Source organism: Mastomys coucha, unplaced genomic scaffold, assembly GCF_008632895.1.
Source record: "Mastomys coucha isolate ucsf_1 unplaced genomic scaffold, UCSF_Mcou_1 pScaffold22, whole genome shotgun sequence".
NCBI classification, from domain to species: domain Eukaryota; kingdom Metazoa; phylum Chordata; class Mammalia; order Rodentia; family Muridae; genus Mastomys; species Mastomys coucha.
Window position 1 is genome coordinate 39,449,201 of NW_022196905.1, and position 17,785 is coordinate 39,466,985.

At 41.9% G+C, this 17,785-nt stretch overlaps 2 protein-coding genes across 4 annotated transcripts in view; one reads left to right on the forward strand and one right to left on the reverse strand.

The window, feature by feature from the left end:
• The first annotated feature begins 5,025 nt into the window (after positions 1 to 5,025).
• On the forward strand, positions 5,026 to 13,883 carry Med28 (mediator complex subunit 28). Its single transcript, XM_031342174.1, has 4 exons — positions 5,026 to 5,211; positions 7,310 to 7,376; positions 9,315 to 9,427; positions 12,088 to 13,883. Exons 1-4 carry the CDS (start codon positions 5,053 to 5,055, stop codon positions 12,283 to 12,285), a joined length of 537 nt encoding a protein of 178 aa, XP_031198034.1. The 5' UTR covers positions 5,026 to 5,052; the 3' UTR covers positions 12,286 to 13,883.
• A 2,736-nt stretch (positions 13,884 to 16,619) lies between these two features.
• Fam184b (family with sequence similarity 184 member B) overlaps positions 16,620 to 17,785 on the reverse strand; it is a 114,222-nt gene continuing 113,056 nt past the window's right edge. For 2 of the 3 annotated variants that reach the window (XM_031342176.1, XM_031342177.1), the window contains one exon: positions 16,621 to 17,751. In XM_031342176.1, the coding sequence (XP_031198036.1) occupies positions 17,658 to 17,751 (94 nt within the window). In that variant the 3' untranslated portion in view covers positions 16,621 to 17,657. Of the gene's footprint in view, positions 17,752 to 17,785 lie in introns of all 3 variants that reach the window. The other variant, XM_031342175.1, reaches the window with a different exon arrangement.

Consider the following 17,785-nt stretch of genomic DNA (forward strand, 5'->3'; position numbering starts at 1 on the left):
GTCCCACTTACTCCCAGTGTTGGGACAGATCTTGGGTCCTCCTCACCTCTGATCCTGGGCATGTAGCTCTGAGGAGTTCTGACACAACCAGGATCACAGGAAGGACAGGCTCCAGTCAGATTTAGCAAGGGCGGGTAGCACTAGAGATAACCAGATGGCAGGAGGCAATCGTAAGAATATAAGCAACAGAAACCAAGGTTACTTGGCATCACCAGAACCCAATACTTCCACCATAGCAAGTCCTGGACACACCATCACACTGGAAAAGCAAGATTCAGATATAAAATCACTTCTCATGATGATAATACAGGACTTTAAGAAAGACATAAATAGCACCTTCAAAGAAATACAGGAGAGCACAGGTAAACAAGCTAGAAGCTCTTCAAGAGGAAACATAAAAATCCCTTAAAGAACTACAGGAAAACACAATCAAACAGGTGAAGGAAATGAGCAAAACCATCCAGAATCTAAAAATGGAAATAGAAACAATAAAGAAATCAGAAAGAGAGACAATCGTGGAGATAGAAAACCTAGGAAAGAAATCAAGAGTTGTAGATGCAAGCATCACCAACAGAATACAAAAAATAGAAGAGAGAATCTCAGGGGCAGAAGACATCATAGAAAACATTGACACAACAGTCAAAGAAAATGCAAAAAGCAAAAAGGTCCCAACCCAAAACATCCAGGAAATCCAGGATGCAATGAGAAGACCAAACCTAAGGATAATAGGTATAGAAGAGAGTGAAGACTGCCAAGGTAATGGGCCAGTAAATATCTTCAACAAAATTATAGAAGAAAACTTCCCTAAGAAAGAGATGCTCATGAACATACAAGAAGCCTACAGAACTCCAAATAGACTAAACCAGAAAAGAAATTCCTCCCATCACATAATAATCAAAACACCAAATGCACTAAACAAAGAAAGAATTTTAAAAGTAGTAAGGGAAAAAGGTCAAGTAACATATAAAGGCAGGCCTATCAGAATTACACCAGACTTCTCACCAGAGACTATGAAAGCTAGAAGATCCTGGGCAGATGTCATACAGACCTTACAAGAACACAAATGCCAGCCCAGGCTACTATACCTAGCAAAACTCTCAATTACCATAGATGGAGAAAACAAGATATTTCATGACAAAATCAAATTTACACAATATATTTCCACAAATCCAGCCCTACAAAGGATGATAGATGGAAAACATTAACATAAGGAGCAAGACTACACCCTAGAAGAAGCAAGAAAGTAATCTTTCAACAAATCCACAAAACCTAATTCCACCTCTTACAACAAAAACAACAGACATATGAAGACCAAACTCCGAGGAAGACAACCAGAACAATTGGAAGGTATACTTTCTAAAATTAATATTGAGAGGAAAAATAAGCCCGAAGACTCAGATGATGTATATTATGACTCCCATTGCTTCTCTGTTCTTCTTCCTCATGTCCTTCCTTTCCTGCCATGAAAATGTTACCCTTACCCCAGAGTGAATTTATAGATAACAGGAACCTCAACTCCTGGGTCTGGGATTCCAACAAGCATCCCATCGAAGCGGTAGATCACTGTGTTATGTGCTGACATAACATGGAAATGTTGTCACGTTCCCATATGCAAACAAGTTGCCAAAAGAATGTAGTGCTTCAAAAGCCCTGTGTTGGATGGAGACAAGATCTCCGTCCAAGCCGTGGGAGCAGGATGAATCTATGAAGCAGAAAGTATGGGCTGAGGAAGAGATCAGCCCAGTGACAGTTTACTGGCCTTGCCATTCTCTTAAGAGGCACTAATGGTAGTGTACTGGTGCAGTGGAAGAAAACGCAGCTTCATTTAAAGCACTAGCATCAAACTGGCTGCAATAAAATTATGCATTAAGTGTGGGGGGGGTTGGGGGTGGGGGAGAACCAATTGAGGAACAGGTCCTTAGCATCAGAATCAACCCTTACTTCAGGAGACCAGACCTAAGTTTCTATTTCCCAGAATCAGGCAAATCAGCTATTAGAACAACTACAGGCTTATGTATGGATATCAACATAGGAAGGCCAAGTGGTTTTATGAGGATGGAAATGATAACACAGCTCTCATAGGGCAGGCAACCTGTTAGTTTAGCCAACCGTTCGGCATCTGTTGAGGCTGCATATGGCTGTGAAAAGAACTTTTATTTACTGATGAAACTGTTATCTTAAAGACTTTCTGTCTCCATCTCCTAACTTAGGCCTAGTCCTGGAAGCTTCTAGCCTCCATACAATCTTACCTAGGCCTTGAGTGTTTTTAGGCTCTGACCCTTGCTGCTGAGTAGGGTCATCCTTTCTAGCTCTTTCTAAGTTCTGTTGGCTGGTTCAACTCAGCTGTTCTGGCTCAAACTCATCGCCAGGCTGACTGTTTCATTCAGGCTTCTCTCTCTCAGCCTCTCCTGAATTGTTCTGCATTGCCTAACACTAACTCTAGCAGTTTGTTCTAATCTTTTGGCTCCTTCTCATTCTCTGGTTCATTGTGTCTTCACCTGTGTCTAGTTTGTTCTCTCTTCAACCTGTGTCAGACATTCCTGATAAACTGCTTTTCCTCCTCCTCCTCCTCCTCCTCCTCCTCTTCCTCCTCCTCCTCCTCCTCCTCTTCCTCCTCCTCCTCCTCTTCTCTCTCTCTCTCTCTCTGTCTCTCTCTCTCCCTTCCCCTCTCCCTCTCCCTCTGTCTCTCTGTCTCTGTCTCTGTCTCTGTCTCTGTCTCTCTCTCTCTCTCTCTCTCTCTCTCTCTCTCTCTCTCTCTCTCTCTCTCTCTTTCTCTCTGTATTGCTCTCTTAAGTAGCTTCCCTTTCCTCTCTATTCTCATGAAAGGTGGGCACATTCTATTCTGTCAAATCTTTCTCTGATTTATCGTTTTGCCTGCCTCTCAATTAGACATCACTTTCATTTGTTTGTTTGTTTGTTTTTCGAGACAGGGTTTCTCTGTGTAGCTCTGGCTGTCCTGGGACTCACTCTGTAGACCAGGCTGGCCTTGAACTCAGAAATCTGCCTGTCTCTGCCTCTCAAGTGCTGGGTTTAAAGGCGTGCACTATCACCACCCTAAACATCACTTTCAAACGTGGGCACTTCCATCTACAAACTAACTTTACCTTCATTGTTTGGGATTAAAGGTGTATATTAAGGGCATCTCTGTATCCTAGCTATAGGGATTAAAGGTATGTGCTAAGGATGAGCCACACAACAACTAGAAACACAATCTCAGGGTTCACAGTGTGATCAAATATCCTGCAACAGATAACTGTTCTGAAGAAATCTCTACATGATCCTTTCTCCTGTCACAATGTTGCAAGATGATGCCAGAATGAATGTGAACAATTCTGATGGTATCCACCTCACAAATACATAAACCCAGAACCTCCTCATCTGTGCTCAGAGCATGGTTGGGACAAATTAGTTAAGTGTCAGACTTAAGAAACTCCCTGCACAGCTTGCACCAGCAGCACTGCCATCTTTGTTCATTCAACTTACATCTGACTTGGGCCCACTGCAGCCTGGCCAATCCAGTGTTAAGATGCAACCTTCCCAGCCATCTGCCCAAGCCTCTGTGCTTATTTTTTCATTCAACAAGTGTTTCTCTGTATTTGCCAGACAGAATTCTGGATTTTGGGTGTATAGATAACTAAAACCTGACTAACCAGGCAAAGTAATTCTTTAGGGGCTTTTTTTGTCTAGAAAGGTCTTATATTTAAATTTTCATTCCAACAGAGATCTCTTTAGAGAGGTCTCCTCAATCACACATCAAAGAGCACTTAGCTGTCTACTCCCAAGCATTTTTCCTCAGTACTTATCTCTACAAATAATGCTTTATGTATTTATGTTTTTTTCTCCGTATTTGGGGTATTTATGTCTAGATTATTAAACAGTTCCTAACTGGTAACTGGAAGGACTCAGTTAAATTGAAGGACACTAGCCCACTTGAGCATGGCTCTGGCCAGCCTTGTTCTTCATTTCTTCTACCTTGCTAAGAACTGTTAGATTATGTTCCTAAAGCTAGCCACTGAGGTGTGTTCCCTTATTTGGCCACTTACTCTTCCTGAGGCTGACTACTAAGGTCCAGATAGCAAAGTATTGAAGTCCAGCAATCAAAAGTCCCCATTGGCTCACATAATTAACATGTCCAGTTATAAGTGAACACATCATTCTAACACAGGGTTTCCCCCTTATACTTACATAAATATATAAATATACATATTTATATATTTATATTAACTTCCATTTCCTATGTGCCACATCTGTCTTCTCTCTATCCAGAGGCAGTCTTTTATCCTGCAGTGACGAATACCACCTCCCCTTCCTCCCTTCCCTTTCATCCTCTATCTCCTTTCTCTTATTCCCTGCCCTGTCTGTCTCGGGCAAATAAATCTCCTTTTGGCCGAGAACTTGGTCTTGGGGGTCCTCAGCTGATAATTTTCCTTTTTTAAGAGTTGTAAAATTAAATTTAAAGAAGCCATTTGGCTTCTGAATTAGTGAGTAGGCAAACATTAAAGCCGTTATTAAAACAGATGCAGAGTCACTTTCCTTCTGGTGTTACCATATATGCTTAGAAAAGCGTCAGGGACACTGGTAGCATTCAGGATGACACTCTTTTTAGTTACCTCACGCCAGAATTTAGCGAGAACTTGTGTTGCTCCAGCTATATAACAAGTGACTAGATTGGCATTTGGTACATCGCAAGCCCTTAATCACCGTAGAATAAACTTATGACTCCTCATTTTACTAAGGGAGCGCAGAAAAGACTTGGCTAAGGTCTTTAGGGACAGCCCAGGGGCTTGGCTGGTAGCGGGGATGCTCGCGCCTGTGTTCAGTCTCTGCAAGTGACTGGTTTAAATCAGTCCCAGCCTTTAGTACTTAGGTCAATAAAGCGTAAACCCAGGTGGCCTATGAACCGGAAAGATGGCACAGAAACAAGGACTCTGGTAAATCCTTTCTCCCCGAGAATAAGCGAACTACCCGTCACGTGACCATGCCCGCCACGTGATCAGGCTGCCTGCGCCTGCGCACATAGGCCCGGTGACGTTCCCGCCAGCCATTGCAGACATGGCGGCGCCCCTGGGAGGGATGTTCACCGGGCAGCCTCCAGGTCCTCCTCCGCCGCCGCCCGGGCTCCCAGGCCAGGCGTCGCTTCTGCAAGCAGCCCCTGGGGCTCCGAGACCCTCTAACAGCACTTTGGTGGACGAGTTGGAGTCATCGTTCGAGGTAAGCTGAGGTGTGGGCGTCTTTATGCAGCCCTCACTCGCGCGCGGATGGCGCGCACGTTAACTGCTTTCTCCGTCCCGGCGCTTAGGGGATGCGGGGGACCGGAGAATGGAAGTCGCCTGCCGTAGATTAGGTGCCACCCATGGTCTCAGGTCTGGCCCCGCAACCGCGACATTTCTGGAGACCGTGGCCTTGATGTCCGCCCAAGTCCCATCAACCTCGGGGCTCTTTAGATTCCCAGGCGGCTTTTACCCTTGCGGGTCTAGTAAGATCTGGTCTTCTCTGGAGCGTGCTCACTCGGCTGAGCTCTTCTGAGTTTTCAGGTCACATATTGTACGCTCTTCCTGTTTTTCTCCGTGTTCTGTGTAGGCCTTCCAATGGCCCCTGGTACCTGCTTACCTTTTAGTTTTTCTGTTTGGGTGCCACCCCTTGACGTCTCTGGCATTCGCTTTCTAGTCATCTGGTAAATGCTCTTTGTTGGGGTAAATTGAATTCTTACTGTGGGAGGAGTCTTTGGTAGAACGTTTGGGATCATCCTCTCTTGGATGCAGAAACTAAGTCTCAGAAGTATCTTGCCCAAAGTTGGCCTTGGTTTGTGCAAGCGAACACTTCTCAGGCAAAAGCTGGCCTAGTCACCCTTCTGAAAAGCACATTCTTTTTAAAAATAAATTGTATTTTATTTATGCATATTATTGGCACACTTGTTGAGGTCAAAGGGACAACTCGCAGAACTCACTTTTCTACATCCACTATGTAAATACAAAAAAGAATGGAACTCAGGCGTGGTGGCAAACATCTTTATCGGATTACCCATCTCACCAGCCCTAAAATTCTAGTCCTTTAATAGAACAGCATGCATGGTTTTTACCTCCATAATACTGACTGTCGATAAAGGTCCCTGCTTTAAATGTTTTTCAAAGGATAAGCGGGGCTGGGAGGAGGTGCAGCAAAAACTAAAGTTTCTGAAGTTAGATTTTGGGGTTTTTTGGTTGTTGTATTTGTTTGGTTTTTCGAGACAAGTTCTCAGTGTAGCCCTGGCTTTTGTGGAACCAGCTGACTTTGGATACATCACTGTCTCTGCCTCCGTAGAGCTGGGATTTAAACAAGTGCACCACCCCTGCCTGGCTTGAAGTTAGGTTTTAAAAAAGTCTGCATGGCCTACTTACTGCCTTTGCTGAAGCCACCCAAGCTTTGTGGGTCATAGGTCTCCTGAAATTTGCAAATCTTGCTCACACCCCCCAAAACCCAATAAGACTTAACTTTTACAGTATACAGAATAGGCAGTCTGATTTGTTGAGCTGTTACAGGAGTGGGAAATCCTTGTGACTGTTTCTGTACATCAGATCTGGAGCTAGCCAGGAGGATTCATTGTTTGTTTGCTCACTGCTGTCAGGGGTCTTTTTCCCAGCCTGTGTTCCTCTGTCACCTGCGGTCATGCTCTTTCACCTTTCTCGTCTTTCTGAGGGCTGCTTGTGCCTCTGTGGCACACTGATATCCAGCTCAGGTAGTGGGCCCCCTTTTAGAACTCCCTCTTTGGGGTTTGATTATCCATGTGACACTAACCATTTACTGAACAGACACCTGTTACTTATTAAATGCCAAATGGTATCCCAAGTACTTAGAATATAGTGCTGAATCACACAGGCAGAGCTGTTGGTAGAAGACAAATAACCATGGCTGAAAAGAATGGATAATAACATCAGTTACTTCTGTGAAAAGCTTGCCAAGCTCCACTGTAGAGCGTGAACAGGAGTTACCATTTAGAAAGAGTAGACAGTTGACATCTTGACATGGTGATATATACACTTCATGGAAGGGTCAGCCAGAATGGCGTGGCTGAAAGGTATCCAGGTGTGGAATAAGAGAGCGAGGAAGAGGCAGGTGGTAGGAATAAGACCATGTGACAATGCCAGCAAATACCAGTGCCTCAGGTGCCAGACCAGCTGAGGTATGCTTTACCAGGTGCCTGCACTGGCCCCATGTCTTCTCAAGGACACATGCAAAAAGTGTCCACTTACTGAGTGGCCTCACGAGAAGCTATTTCCTGCTCATAATAGCTGGTGTGTATATAACACATTTTTATGTTTTGCTCACTCAGGCTTGCTTTGCCTCCCTTGTGAGTCAGGATTATGTCAATGGGACTGATCAGGAAGAGATTCGAACTGGTAAGATTTCCCTCTTTGCACACTGTGTTCTTGTCATCAGCAAGATGTCTATTGTTGTCTTTATATCCGTATGTTTAGCCCTGCATGTATCATGGAACATTTCCAGGGAGTAAGATTGCCAGGAGGATCTGTGTGACAAGTTCCACAGACCGAGGCGGTTGACCTCAAAAGGGGGAGGCCTCCTAGAACTGGTTGTGGAACCCTTCGCTGGAGAAAAATTATTGAGCCATAGTTCTCGTGGCAATCTATGTTTTGTTTTCTCTTATTGCTTATTTACATGTTCCTGGTAGCCTATGCCAGGATCTTAAGTGAGACTAATGGGTAAGAAACCATCCCTTGAGATGGGGTCACTAACATGACCTTCACTCTGGGAAAACCAATACTTCACTTTTTAAATCATTTTTTTTTTTAATTTTTTTATTATTTTTTTGGTTTTTTTTCGAGACAGCGTTTCTCTGTGTAGCCTTGGCTGTCCTGGAACTCACTCTGTAGACCAGGCTGACCTCAAACTCAGAAATCCGCCTGCCTCTGCTTCCCAAGTGCTGGGATTAAAGGCGTGTGCCACCACCGCCCTTAAATCATTTTTAAAACTATTATGATAGATAGAAACTTTCCCAACAATAAAATTTCATATGGCTGCATTTGTGTCATCGGAGGTGGATTTTGGTATATGGTTAAAAAAAAAAAAAAAAAAAGCCTTAATTAGAATTGAAATAGTTTAAATTTATGCATTGAAGATTTATAAAAAAAATCAAGGATTAGGTGTTAAATAGTAATTGTTCATATGAGGCTGGAAAGTTAGCTCAGCGGTTGAAAGCATTGACCGTAAAGATTTATTAACCTGCTCTTGGAAATATGCCACTAGCCTTGGACGATTGCCCCCACTGAATACATCCTTTTAGAATTGTTATATTTTGACTTATATTAATAATGATGTTACTTGTTCTGTTTGTGATTGTTTTACTGGATACAGTTTCTAAGAGATATTTTTGTGCTTTACTGTGCCAAATGATTTTTGTTGGTGTTTGTGATTATTTCACTGGAAACAGTTTCTAAGAGATGCATTGTTTGGGTTTTAATGTATAAAATCCCCTGCTTGAGAGCTGCAAAATACACTCAGATTCAAACTGCCTTTGTGTTTGTTTCTGTTTGTCACTACCTAATCCTTACCTACCTGGCCTCAAGAACCCATATCCCAGGGACTCTCATACCTGGCTGGAGTGGTCCATGGCATAAGATGTGTGCAGAGTTCCCATAAATTGTTAGCTCTCTGTTTGGTTCACTAGCTGACATGTTTTCTGAGTCCTTATAAACGACTTAAAATGAGCTTTTCATGTGGATACTACTATGTAAAACTAATGAATGCTGTTTATTTAAAAACCCACAAATTTTGTTGATTTTTATTTTTTTCACATTAGCTCTGACAGAAATATGTCTGTTATGCATATTCTTTTTTTGTTGTTGTTCTTTGATTTTTCAAGACAGGGTTTCTTTGTGTAGACTTGGCTGTCCTGGAACTCACTCTGTAAACCAGGTCCAGTGGCCTCGAACTCACAGAGATGTGCTGCCTGTCTCTGCCTCTAGAGTGCTGGGATTAAAGGAGTGCACCACAATCCGCCCTGTTATGCATATTCTTATCTCCAATGTCTTGTCACTTTTTTTATAGTGGAAATTGTCCTAATTTGCTAAGAGTCTAGTTCTTTGGAAGACTTAACAACTATTCCGTTGTGTAAGGTCTCTGACCTGAGAAAAAATGAATTACCTGCTAGTTTTACATGGGAACTTGAAAATGGTTATTATTGCTGTCCTCCAGATTAAAATCCCAAATTATGTCTATGAGAAAGTACTGTTTTAATATTTAACTATTCATTTAGGTGGGAGATCTATGTATATGCCTTGTGTATATATAAACTTTAGGGTCTCTGTTTTGTCCCTAAGGTGTTGATCAGTGTATCCAGAAGTTTTTGGACATTGCAAGACAGACTGAATGTTTTTTCTTACAAAAAAGGCTGCAGTTGTCTGTCCAGAAACCGGATCAAGTTATCAAAGAGGTATGGATTTGACTTCCCCAGATTTTAAGGAGAATAAGTATCACTTGGATTCCACTGTGTCTTAACGAGATGTACCCTCTTCCTGTGAATTGTAGCAGGTCTTTAGAGGTCTGGTGAGGGTACCAGCATTTATGACAGCGTGGACACAGGGAGGTCATTGGAGAGGGAACAGGGCTGTTTACTCATTTCACACATTGGTTTTCTTGGAAGTTTTCTTAAGGAGCAGGCTTTTCCTCCTAAGAGAAGTTAGAAAACCATCAGTATCGAGTAAAAGTTAATTTGAACAGTAACTGTAACTCTGTTCCCAAATTGCTTTACTTGGTACCTTGCGCATAGGAAATGATTTCTCTACAGAATAAAAAATATTGTAGCCAGCCGTGGTGGTGCATGTCTTTAATCCCAGTTCTCAGGAGGCAGAGGTAGGCAGACCTCTTTAAGTTAAAAGCCAGTCTGATCTGCATAGCAAGTTCCAGGCCAGGGCTATATTGTGAGATTCTGTTTCTTTACAAAAAAGAAAAAGAAAAAAGAAAAAAGAAAAAGAAAAAGAAAAAACCCAGAAGAAGGAAGAAAGTTAAATTGTTGGTGTTCAGCTCCAGCAGGGCTCTGGTCTGAATGGTGGATATGTGGAGTCAGCAAAAGAGTCTGACCACCATTTGTTTTTAAAACAGATGGCTCTGAATAACTTGAGCCCTCTTTATTTATACTAGTTCCAGAGCATTCGAGCACGAGCAGTTTCAAATTGTTTCTCTTTAATCATTTCCACGCATCATTCATTGACATTTAGCCATTTTGGTTTCTTTTCCTCCTCCCCAGTCCCACGTTGTCATTAATTGGCCTTTAACTCATATCTAAGCATTAATTAACTTTGATTTCATATCTGTGCATACATTCTGTATTGCAAGCCAAATGATTGTATCTATCTAGCCAGGCATTTCCTATTAGTACTGTACCTAGACTGCTAGCAGACATGAAGTTACAAAAATGATTATTCTTTAACAGTATGTTGTTGCTTTTTTATTTTTGTAATCATCAAAGAGTGTGCTACCCTGCGTAAAGTAATATTATTCAAGTGTAAGTCTTAATTTTATGGTTTACATACCATTTTGTGTGAACAGTAGATGTAGTCCTTCTTCATATATTCTCAGGAAGGTAATGATTAATACCTGAACCTTAACTGTTGGGACAAGGTTTCTATTTTTCTTGGCAGATTCTGCATGTACTTTTTGCTTCCAAGGGGAATGGGAGATTTAGATTCTGTGTTGATTTTTCTGGCATTGTAAGGGTGACTGACTTTTCTGCCCTTTGTCCTTTCTTTATATGTTCTGTAAGTTCTTAATGCCATCTTTTAAGAAACTATCTCCTAAATTTTTGGAATATAGTTATCTCTTTTTAGATTAGTTAAGTAAGCAAGAATCCTTAACCTTTGTGAGTTCCTCCTGCTTACTCAGGATGACTGCAGAGGCAGCCAGGAACAGCCAGGAGAACTGGTTTCTGTGTTTCAAGGAAAAAACTCCAGGCTTATCATAAATGCGCTATAATCATAAATGCGCTATAATTGTGACTAGTAAAGTGAAAGTGAAACTAACTACCATAAGAGTGAAAAAAACAAAATTCACAGCAAAAACCAAAAGTAGAAGTGCTCCCTAGGAAGGGTGTAGGCCTTTTCCATAGTGTTTCCACAAGTGCACAGGGATCTCCAAGGGCCTTGCCATAAGGAGCTCTTTTCAGCATGGCTTCTGCCATTTTTCTAGCCAAAGTTCCTTAAAAGGGCTAGTCTCATTTGCTTTAAACTGGGCTATTTGGAAATGAGTCGCCGTGAGAACTGGGAAGTGTTAATGGTATCCGTGAGATCATTCCTGCCACCCCAGTACAGAAGACTGAGAAAAGCAAAACTGAGTCATGGATTTTGGTAGCTTTTGAAATAAACACATTTCCCTGAACAGTTCATCAGAAAGGGTCTTTTCAGCCAGGAGACCAGCTGTTGAGAACAGTAATAGTAAGATCATATTCTTACAGTCTGTTACACCAAGTCACTTCTTGATATGAATACACCAATAATATGGAAATGATTAAAGCTACAATTAAAATTTTTGTTTGTTTTATGTGTATAAATGTTTTGTCTCACCGTGTTAGTATGTGTACCACCATGCAGTGCCCACAGATGCTAGAAGAGCACATTGGATCCTCCTGAACAGGAATTATAGGTGATTGTAAACTGATTTGTGGATGCTGGGAACTGAACCCAGGTCCTCTGCAAGAGCAACCAAGAGCTCTTAACCACTGAGTCATTTCTCCAGACCCAAAGCCAAATTTCAATAAAGAATTTAGCATTGCTGTTCATATTAAGCTTTTGGAAAATATGTAATTTTTTAATACTTTATAATCTGAAGTTGTAGATTAGTAGTGTGGAGCCTTACAGACAGCTAGCTGTTAACACCTGTTTCATATTTTCAGTGTTTGGCATTTTCACTAGTGGTCTTATAGATGTTCTGAGGTGATTTTTTTTAATCTTAGAGTTACGTTTTTTCTTATTACAGGCCTGTGCCACCAGGGTCATCCTTAGTGCTCCTGACTCAGGAGGAACTTTACTCATTTGCTCTTGTTTTAGATGACTGACCTCATCACTTTTATTTCTCCCCCCTTACCACTTTCCTCTGTAGGATGTCTCAGAACTAAGGAGTGAATTGCAGCGGAAAGATGCGCTGGTCCAGAAGCATTTGACAAAGCTGAGGCATTGGCAGCAGGTGCTGGAGGACATCAATGTGCAGCACAAGAAGCCCACTGACATGCCTCAGGGATCCTTGGCCTTCCTCGAGCAGGCATCTGCCAATATTCCTGCACCTCTGAAGCAGACCTAAGCACTCCTGCCTGTGCTACAGCCTTGCAGTCTTGCTAGACATAGTTCCTTACAGACCTGACATATTGGAAGGACTCTGTTGGATAATGAGTTGGTATTAGTTATGTCCCTATTTATAAGGTAGGGTTCCAGTATGAAGCCCGGATGGGCCTTGAACCTGTGATCCCCTGCCTCAACTCCTCTAGTACTCTAAATTCCTGAATACTTTATAAAATACCTGTATCTTTGATAAAGTAAAGTTTGGTTTTGTCTGTTTGTTTTAATCTTTAGTACTGTTTATCCTTTAGACTGTTGGAGTCATCACACACATTCTTACTTGGCCTTTGCTGTTTGTTTTGACATTTTGTAGCCTCATCTCCCTTTTTTTTCTTAAGCTATGAATTTGGTGAAAAACCTGAAGGAAAAAAATGTTTAATAGTTTGAGAAGCCAGGGGAAATAGAGTTTGGTTATTAGGCTTAATAATGACTAGTGGTAGTGTAGACAAATATGTAAACTCTGAGCTACCTCATGAGGAACCTGGCACAGCAGTGTGATGATTCTAGGGCGGCACAAGGCAAGCGAATTGCACAGGTGGCTCAGAAGAGGTTAAATATGCTGCTAATGTAGGATTACAGGAGGATACTTACCTTAATGCTGGATTTTTATCTGGGCTGTTACAATTCTGAGTCCTTACTCACTCTGCTTTGAAGACACACATATTAGGAATATGGCATGCTGAGTGCTTTCGGGCTGTGCTGTGATGGTCAATGTAAGGAATGGAGTCCCAGGGAAGGCTCGGGTGAGGTATGAGGCCAAAGCCCTGCTTGGACTTGGATTGTCTCTTTGTCTCTTGGTTTTATTTACTTGTTTTGTTCCCCCACCCCACCCCAAAGCCAAGCACCTCTGTTCACCCAAAACAAATACTCCATACCTTTTGAATAGTCAGTGCATCTCCAGCTTGGTTTTGTCCATTTTGGTTTCTGGAGCCTTGAAGCCCAGGTCCCAAGCATTAGCACCCACTCACTGCCTGTCTAGGCTGGGCATAGCCATCTGGTCTCCAAAGCTTCAGAATGCCCCAGGACACAGTGTTTTGTTTTGTTTTTAATTTTGTCAACTTTTTAAAATTCTACATATGCTTTATGAATTGTGACTATGTTAGTTGCTCTATTGTATGCCTGTTAGAATTTTCTTGATTATATAAGATCTTACAATTTTCATATATATGCTTGATTGTTTGATATTCAGTGCCTGGACCAATTAGAACCAGTCTGAGGCCATCAAGTCCCTTTAATTAGAATATATACATTAAACAGTGTTGAAAAATTTAGGGTGGCATGATGGCATTTGGGAGGTAGAGGAAGGAGGCTCAAAGTTTAATCTCATCTTCAGCTACATAGCAGGTTTGAAGCTGTTGTAGGCTACATGAAATCTGTCCCCCTCCCCTCAACCTCCAGCAAAACAAACAAATGAACAAACAAACAAACAAAAAGCCTAAAACCCATGCATTTTCTGAAGCACTGATTAACAGCTTGGCTGTTTTTTAATTTCTTGGCTAAAACCTAAATAAACTGGTTACATTTTGGCTGGTTTTTCAATAATAAAGAGGATGGTGAAAATACCAAAATCATTCTTGGTGCATAGTGAAAATATTTTTAAGTTAGTATATATACAAGTTATTGTCATTTTTTTTAAAATTGAATTCAACAGGTTAAAATAATTTTCCCATTTTGTCAGTTTGTGAACAGTTTGGGGAGGGGTACATGTATGTTTTTGTGAAGGTCAAAGATCCGTGTCTGTTAGACATTAGAGGTCCAGGTGGTAGCTATTTTCACATTACCTTTTCAGACACAGTTTCTCATTGAATTTGATCTTGTTTACTGTCCAAGACTAGCTGGCAAACCACAATGATCTTCCTGCCTCTTTCCTACTTCCAAGCCCTAGGATTAAGCTTCTCTGCTCAGCTTTTTATCCTGGTACAAGCACATGAACTCCAGTCACAGAACTATCCCTCAGTTCCATCTCTTTCCTCCTAAGTGGCACTTTGCTGCCTGTTGAACACAGAAATTCCAAGGTGCATGTCTTTCAGGGGTTTCTGTTGGCTTGCTGCTCGCATGTGGTGTAACCTAACTGATTCAAGGAAGTTTCTTGCTTGTGTCAGTTGCCTACCTGAGTAAGACGGGCCTTTCCACATGTATGGATCCCAGGCCAGTTGCTTTCTAGGATTAAGCGTTATGGCAATTTCTTCCACTTGCAACTGTCTGTCCTTGGCTCCTTCCCTGCACCTCACCCACATTCTATCTTAAACATTTCCCTTTATCTTTTCCAGCTCCTTATTCAGTCTCCACTCTGATTCTTCCTGCACAACTGTATTTGTCTATCCTACAATTGTGCTTGTGCTTGTGGTCATCTTTGGCAACAGATCAGATGGACGTTCACTTCCTTACCTTCTGTACATGGACCTAGCTTCTTTATCCAACTATTGACATCCCTGACTATTGGTTTTCTAGCTGAAGACTCCTACACAGTTTTGCTTTCTAAGTGCTGCTGTGTGAAATTGGTTGTCAGTCCTGGGTATTAGTTTGCCCAGCATGGGTGCTTCATTCAGGTCTGTCCCTGGACTTCTGTAGTGGGCAGTATGGTCAGAACAGTCAGTCACTCTAGCCCACACTTCAGAACTATCCTTGCACAGATAGCACAGACCTGCCCCTGTCCAGAAGCTGGCCCAGCTGTGCTGCCCCAGCTGTGCTGCCCTGCTACTCTGCTGAGGTAAACAGGCTCAGGACACCAAGCCTTAGTCACCTGAAATGATCATAAGGTGAGACAAGTCACTTTATAGTCTTATTGGGGCACATACATGCCCCAAACCAAGTCACCATGTCATTTAAACTACCAGACATTCTGCTGGATGAAATGAGTGGCTGTGATCTTGGCCCCCTTTGATGGTTTGTTAATATTATTACCTTGACAGGAACTAGTTTCACCCTGGAGACAGACCTCTTAGCATGTCTTGGAAGTTTCTTCTCATCTTGGTTGAGGTGGGTCAGTCCCCCATATATGTGGGTAGCATCATTCCCAGGGCTGCGGTCCAATACTGAATACAAAGTGAGCTAGGCAACAGTATTTTTTGCTCTCTGCTTCCCATCTGGACACTGACAACTGCTTCAGCTCAGTTCTTCCCAGCTATGGTGGACTGAACCACCAAAACCTTGAACCATGATAAACTTTTTGTCAGGTATTTGCGCTCAGCAGAAAGAAAATGCAGAGGGTGGCAGAAAAGTCTTGTGTTGAGCCTTACCAAGGACAGTGCTGAGAAATGCCCAGATCAAAAAAAGCACAACCACCTGTAACGCCCCCAATAAAATACAGTGCTCACTGCTTACTGGCAAATATTGGAACTTACACTTATGGGAAACAAGACTGAGTATTTCCTAATGAAAAATCCAATCCTCCCAGATCTAAGCTTTTCCAATATTGACCTGACACTGTAAGTGGAAACTTTCATACTTGATGCATTGAGTAAAAATACAGGTGTACCAAGAAAAGAATAAGGTGGATATAGAAGTGTAAGAGAATATGTTTAGACTTTGGTCCCATGCTAAAGATAACTCATGTATATTCATGAATTTGAAAATATGCAAACATTTTTTTAAATCTTACTGGGGATTAAACTCAGGGCCTTCCACATGCTCACCATGTGCTATACCACTGCTTGTGGTCCCAAGTGTTGGGTAGGAGTGGTAAAGCAATAAAAGCTGCATGCTCAAGAGTGGGATTAGGACCTTTGTAAAGAAGCTTAATGCTGGAGACTTAGAATACTTCCCCACTTTGCTTAGCATCTTCATCTTGGTCTCTTACCTGCAAATAATGCTTTTTTTGTTGTCTGTATATTAACTCCATCATTTAAGTTTTAGTGTAATAGCCAACACTGCAATGTTTTCGACTTATAGCAGGCTCATCGTGAGCGAGAGACAAAAAAAGTTGGCACTGAAAAGTCATGTGCCAATATGGTGACAAATGGTCCAAATAGGGTGACAAGTGGTTGCATTCAAAATGGAAAAAGACCCTGGCAGTGAGTCACCAGTCTTTTAGGATGCACACACAGTGTGGGTTCTAGCTGGGTATGGTGGTATACTGTGGTGGGGGATAGAGACGGGAAAATCTATATTATATAGTGAGTTCTAGGTACAGTGAAATCCTGTCTCCAAACAAACACCAACAAAAAGTGTATTCTTATGGGCCTGGTACCTCAGTAGTAGAGCACTGGCCTAGCATGCTCAAGGTCCTGAGTTCTATATCTAGTACTACCAAAAAAAGATTTTAAAGTTTGAAAGTGATTAATAAGCCAGGTGGTTGTAGTGGAGGCAGAGACAGACATTTTTTTATTGTCTAGTTCAGAGTTTTATTATTCAAAGAGCAAAAATTTGACAATGCATAGAGTTGACATCTGTTGATAGGCCACTTGCTGGGCCAGCACCAGAGAGAAGAAAAGTCTACCCACTGAAAGTTGTGTCATAGGGTAAGACAAGTGCAGCTTCAGCACCATGGGCAGTTCCCTGCTCTCCTTGGGAGTCCATGCAGTGGGGAAGCCATACATACATACATCTGAGGCTGGTAAAAGAACGTGTCCAGCAGTGGTTGACATCAGAGAACAGACAGTCTAGAAACCTTCGCAAAGACTTAGCACAATGGTCATTGAAGCTGAGATGTCTAACAGGGAGGCACGGTTGTTCACCAAGCATTCCAATACAGGTTTGATGGCTGTACCTATCGTGTGCTGCTTAATCTTGTGAAGTTCTGTTTGAGGTAGGTGGTGTCCCTCTGCAGTCTGTGTCCTGTGCCAGACCTTGGAAGTCAAAACATGCAATCCAAACATGCTGCAGTCCATTCCTGGTAGGTTTGGTGTTTTGTTCTCATTGGCTTTCCTTTTATATTGAACTTTTATTTTATTATTCCTCTTCACTTTGAGGTTAGATATGCATTTGGAATTATATACATATGCATGTATATACATATGCATATATATAATCATAACTGAGTGGAGATGACCAAGAAAAAATATTTTTAAAGCAGACCATGGCAGTCACAAGCCTGATACCTCACCAAGTAGAGTATGACATTACAGGCACTAGGAATACAATGGGTAATTTGGTCATCAGAGATTAATATCATTTTCCTAGGGGTGCTTTTTAATAAGTGTCTTGTTTCATCTTTAACTATAAGCATTCTTACATAAGCAGGTGTCACAATGAAGCTGAAATGTTAGTGCCACAGTTTGCTGTGGCTATCCGCCACATGTAAGTCGTTCCCAGCCGGTTGGGTGGTTCTAATTTATTCCTTCAGATGGTTGAAATGATTTTCTAATGTCCTCCTTTGGACAGATCCCAAAGGTCAGTTTAGAATGAGAAGTACTTGGTAAACCATTCCTGGTGTGGAGAGCCTTGCTTCTGTGGGGCTTCTTTGGCTTGGGCTGGTTCACCATCTTGGGCCCTTGAAAAAAGGAAAGTTTTACATGGCTATGAAA

Excerpts from the sequence above, each read along its gene's own strand:
- Med28 (XM_031342174.1), top strand. The coding sequence starts at position 5,053 with ATGGCGGCGCCCCTGGGAGGGATGTTCACCGGGCAGCCTCCAGGTCCT. Across the intron at positions 5,212-7,309 it reads AGTTGGAGTCATCGTTCGAG|GCTTGCTTTGCCTCCCTTGT; the intron begins GTAAGCTGAGGT and ends TTGCTCACTCAG. Across the intron at positions 7,377-9,314 it reads TCAGGAAGAGATTCGAACTG|GTGTTGATCAGTGTATCCAG; the intron begins GTAAGATTTCCC and ends TTTGTCCCTAAG.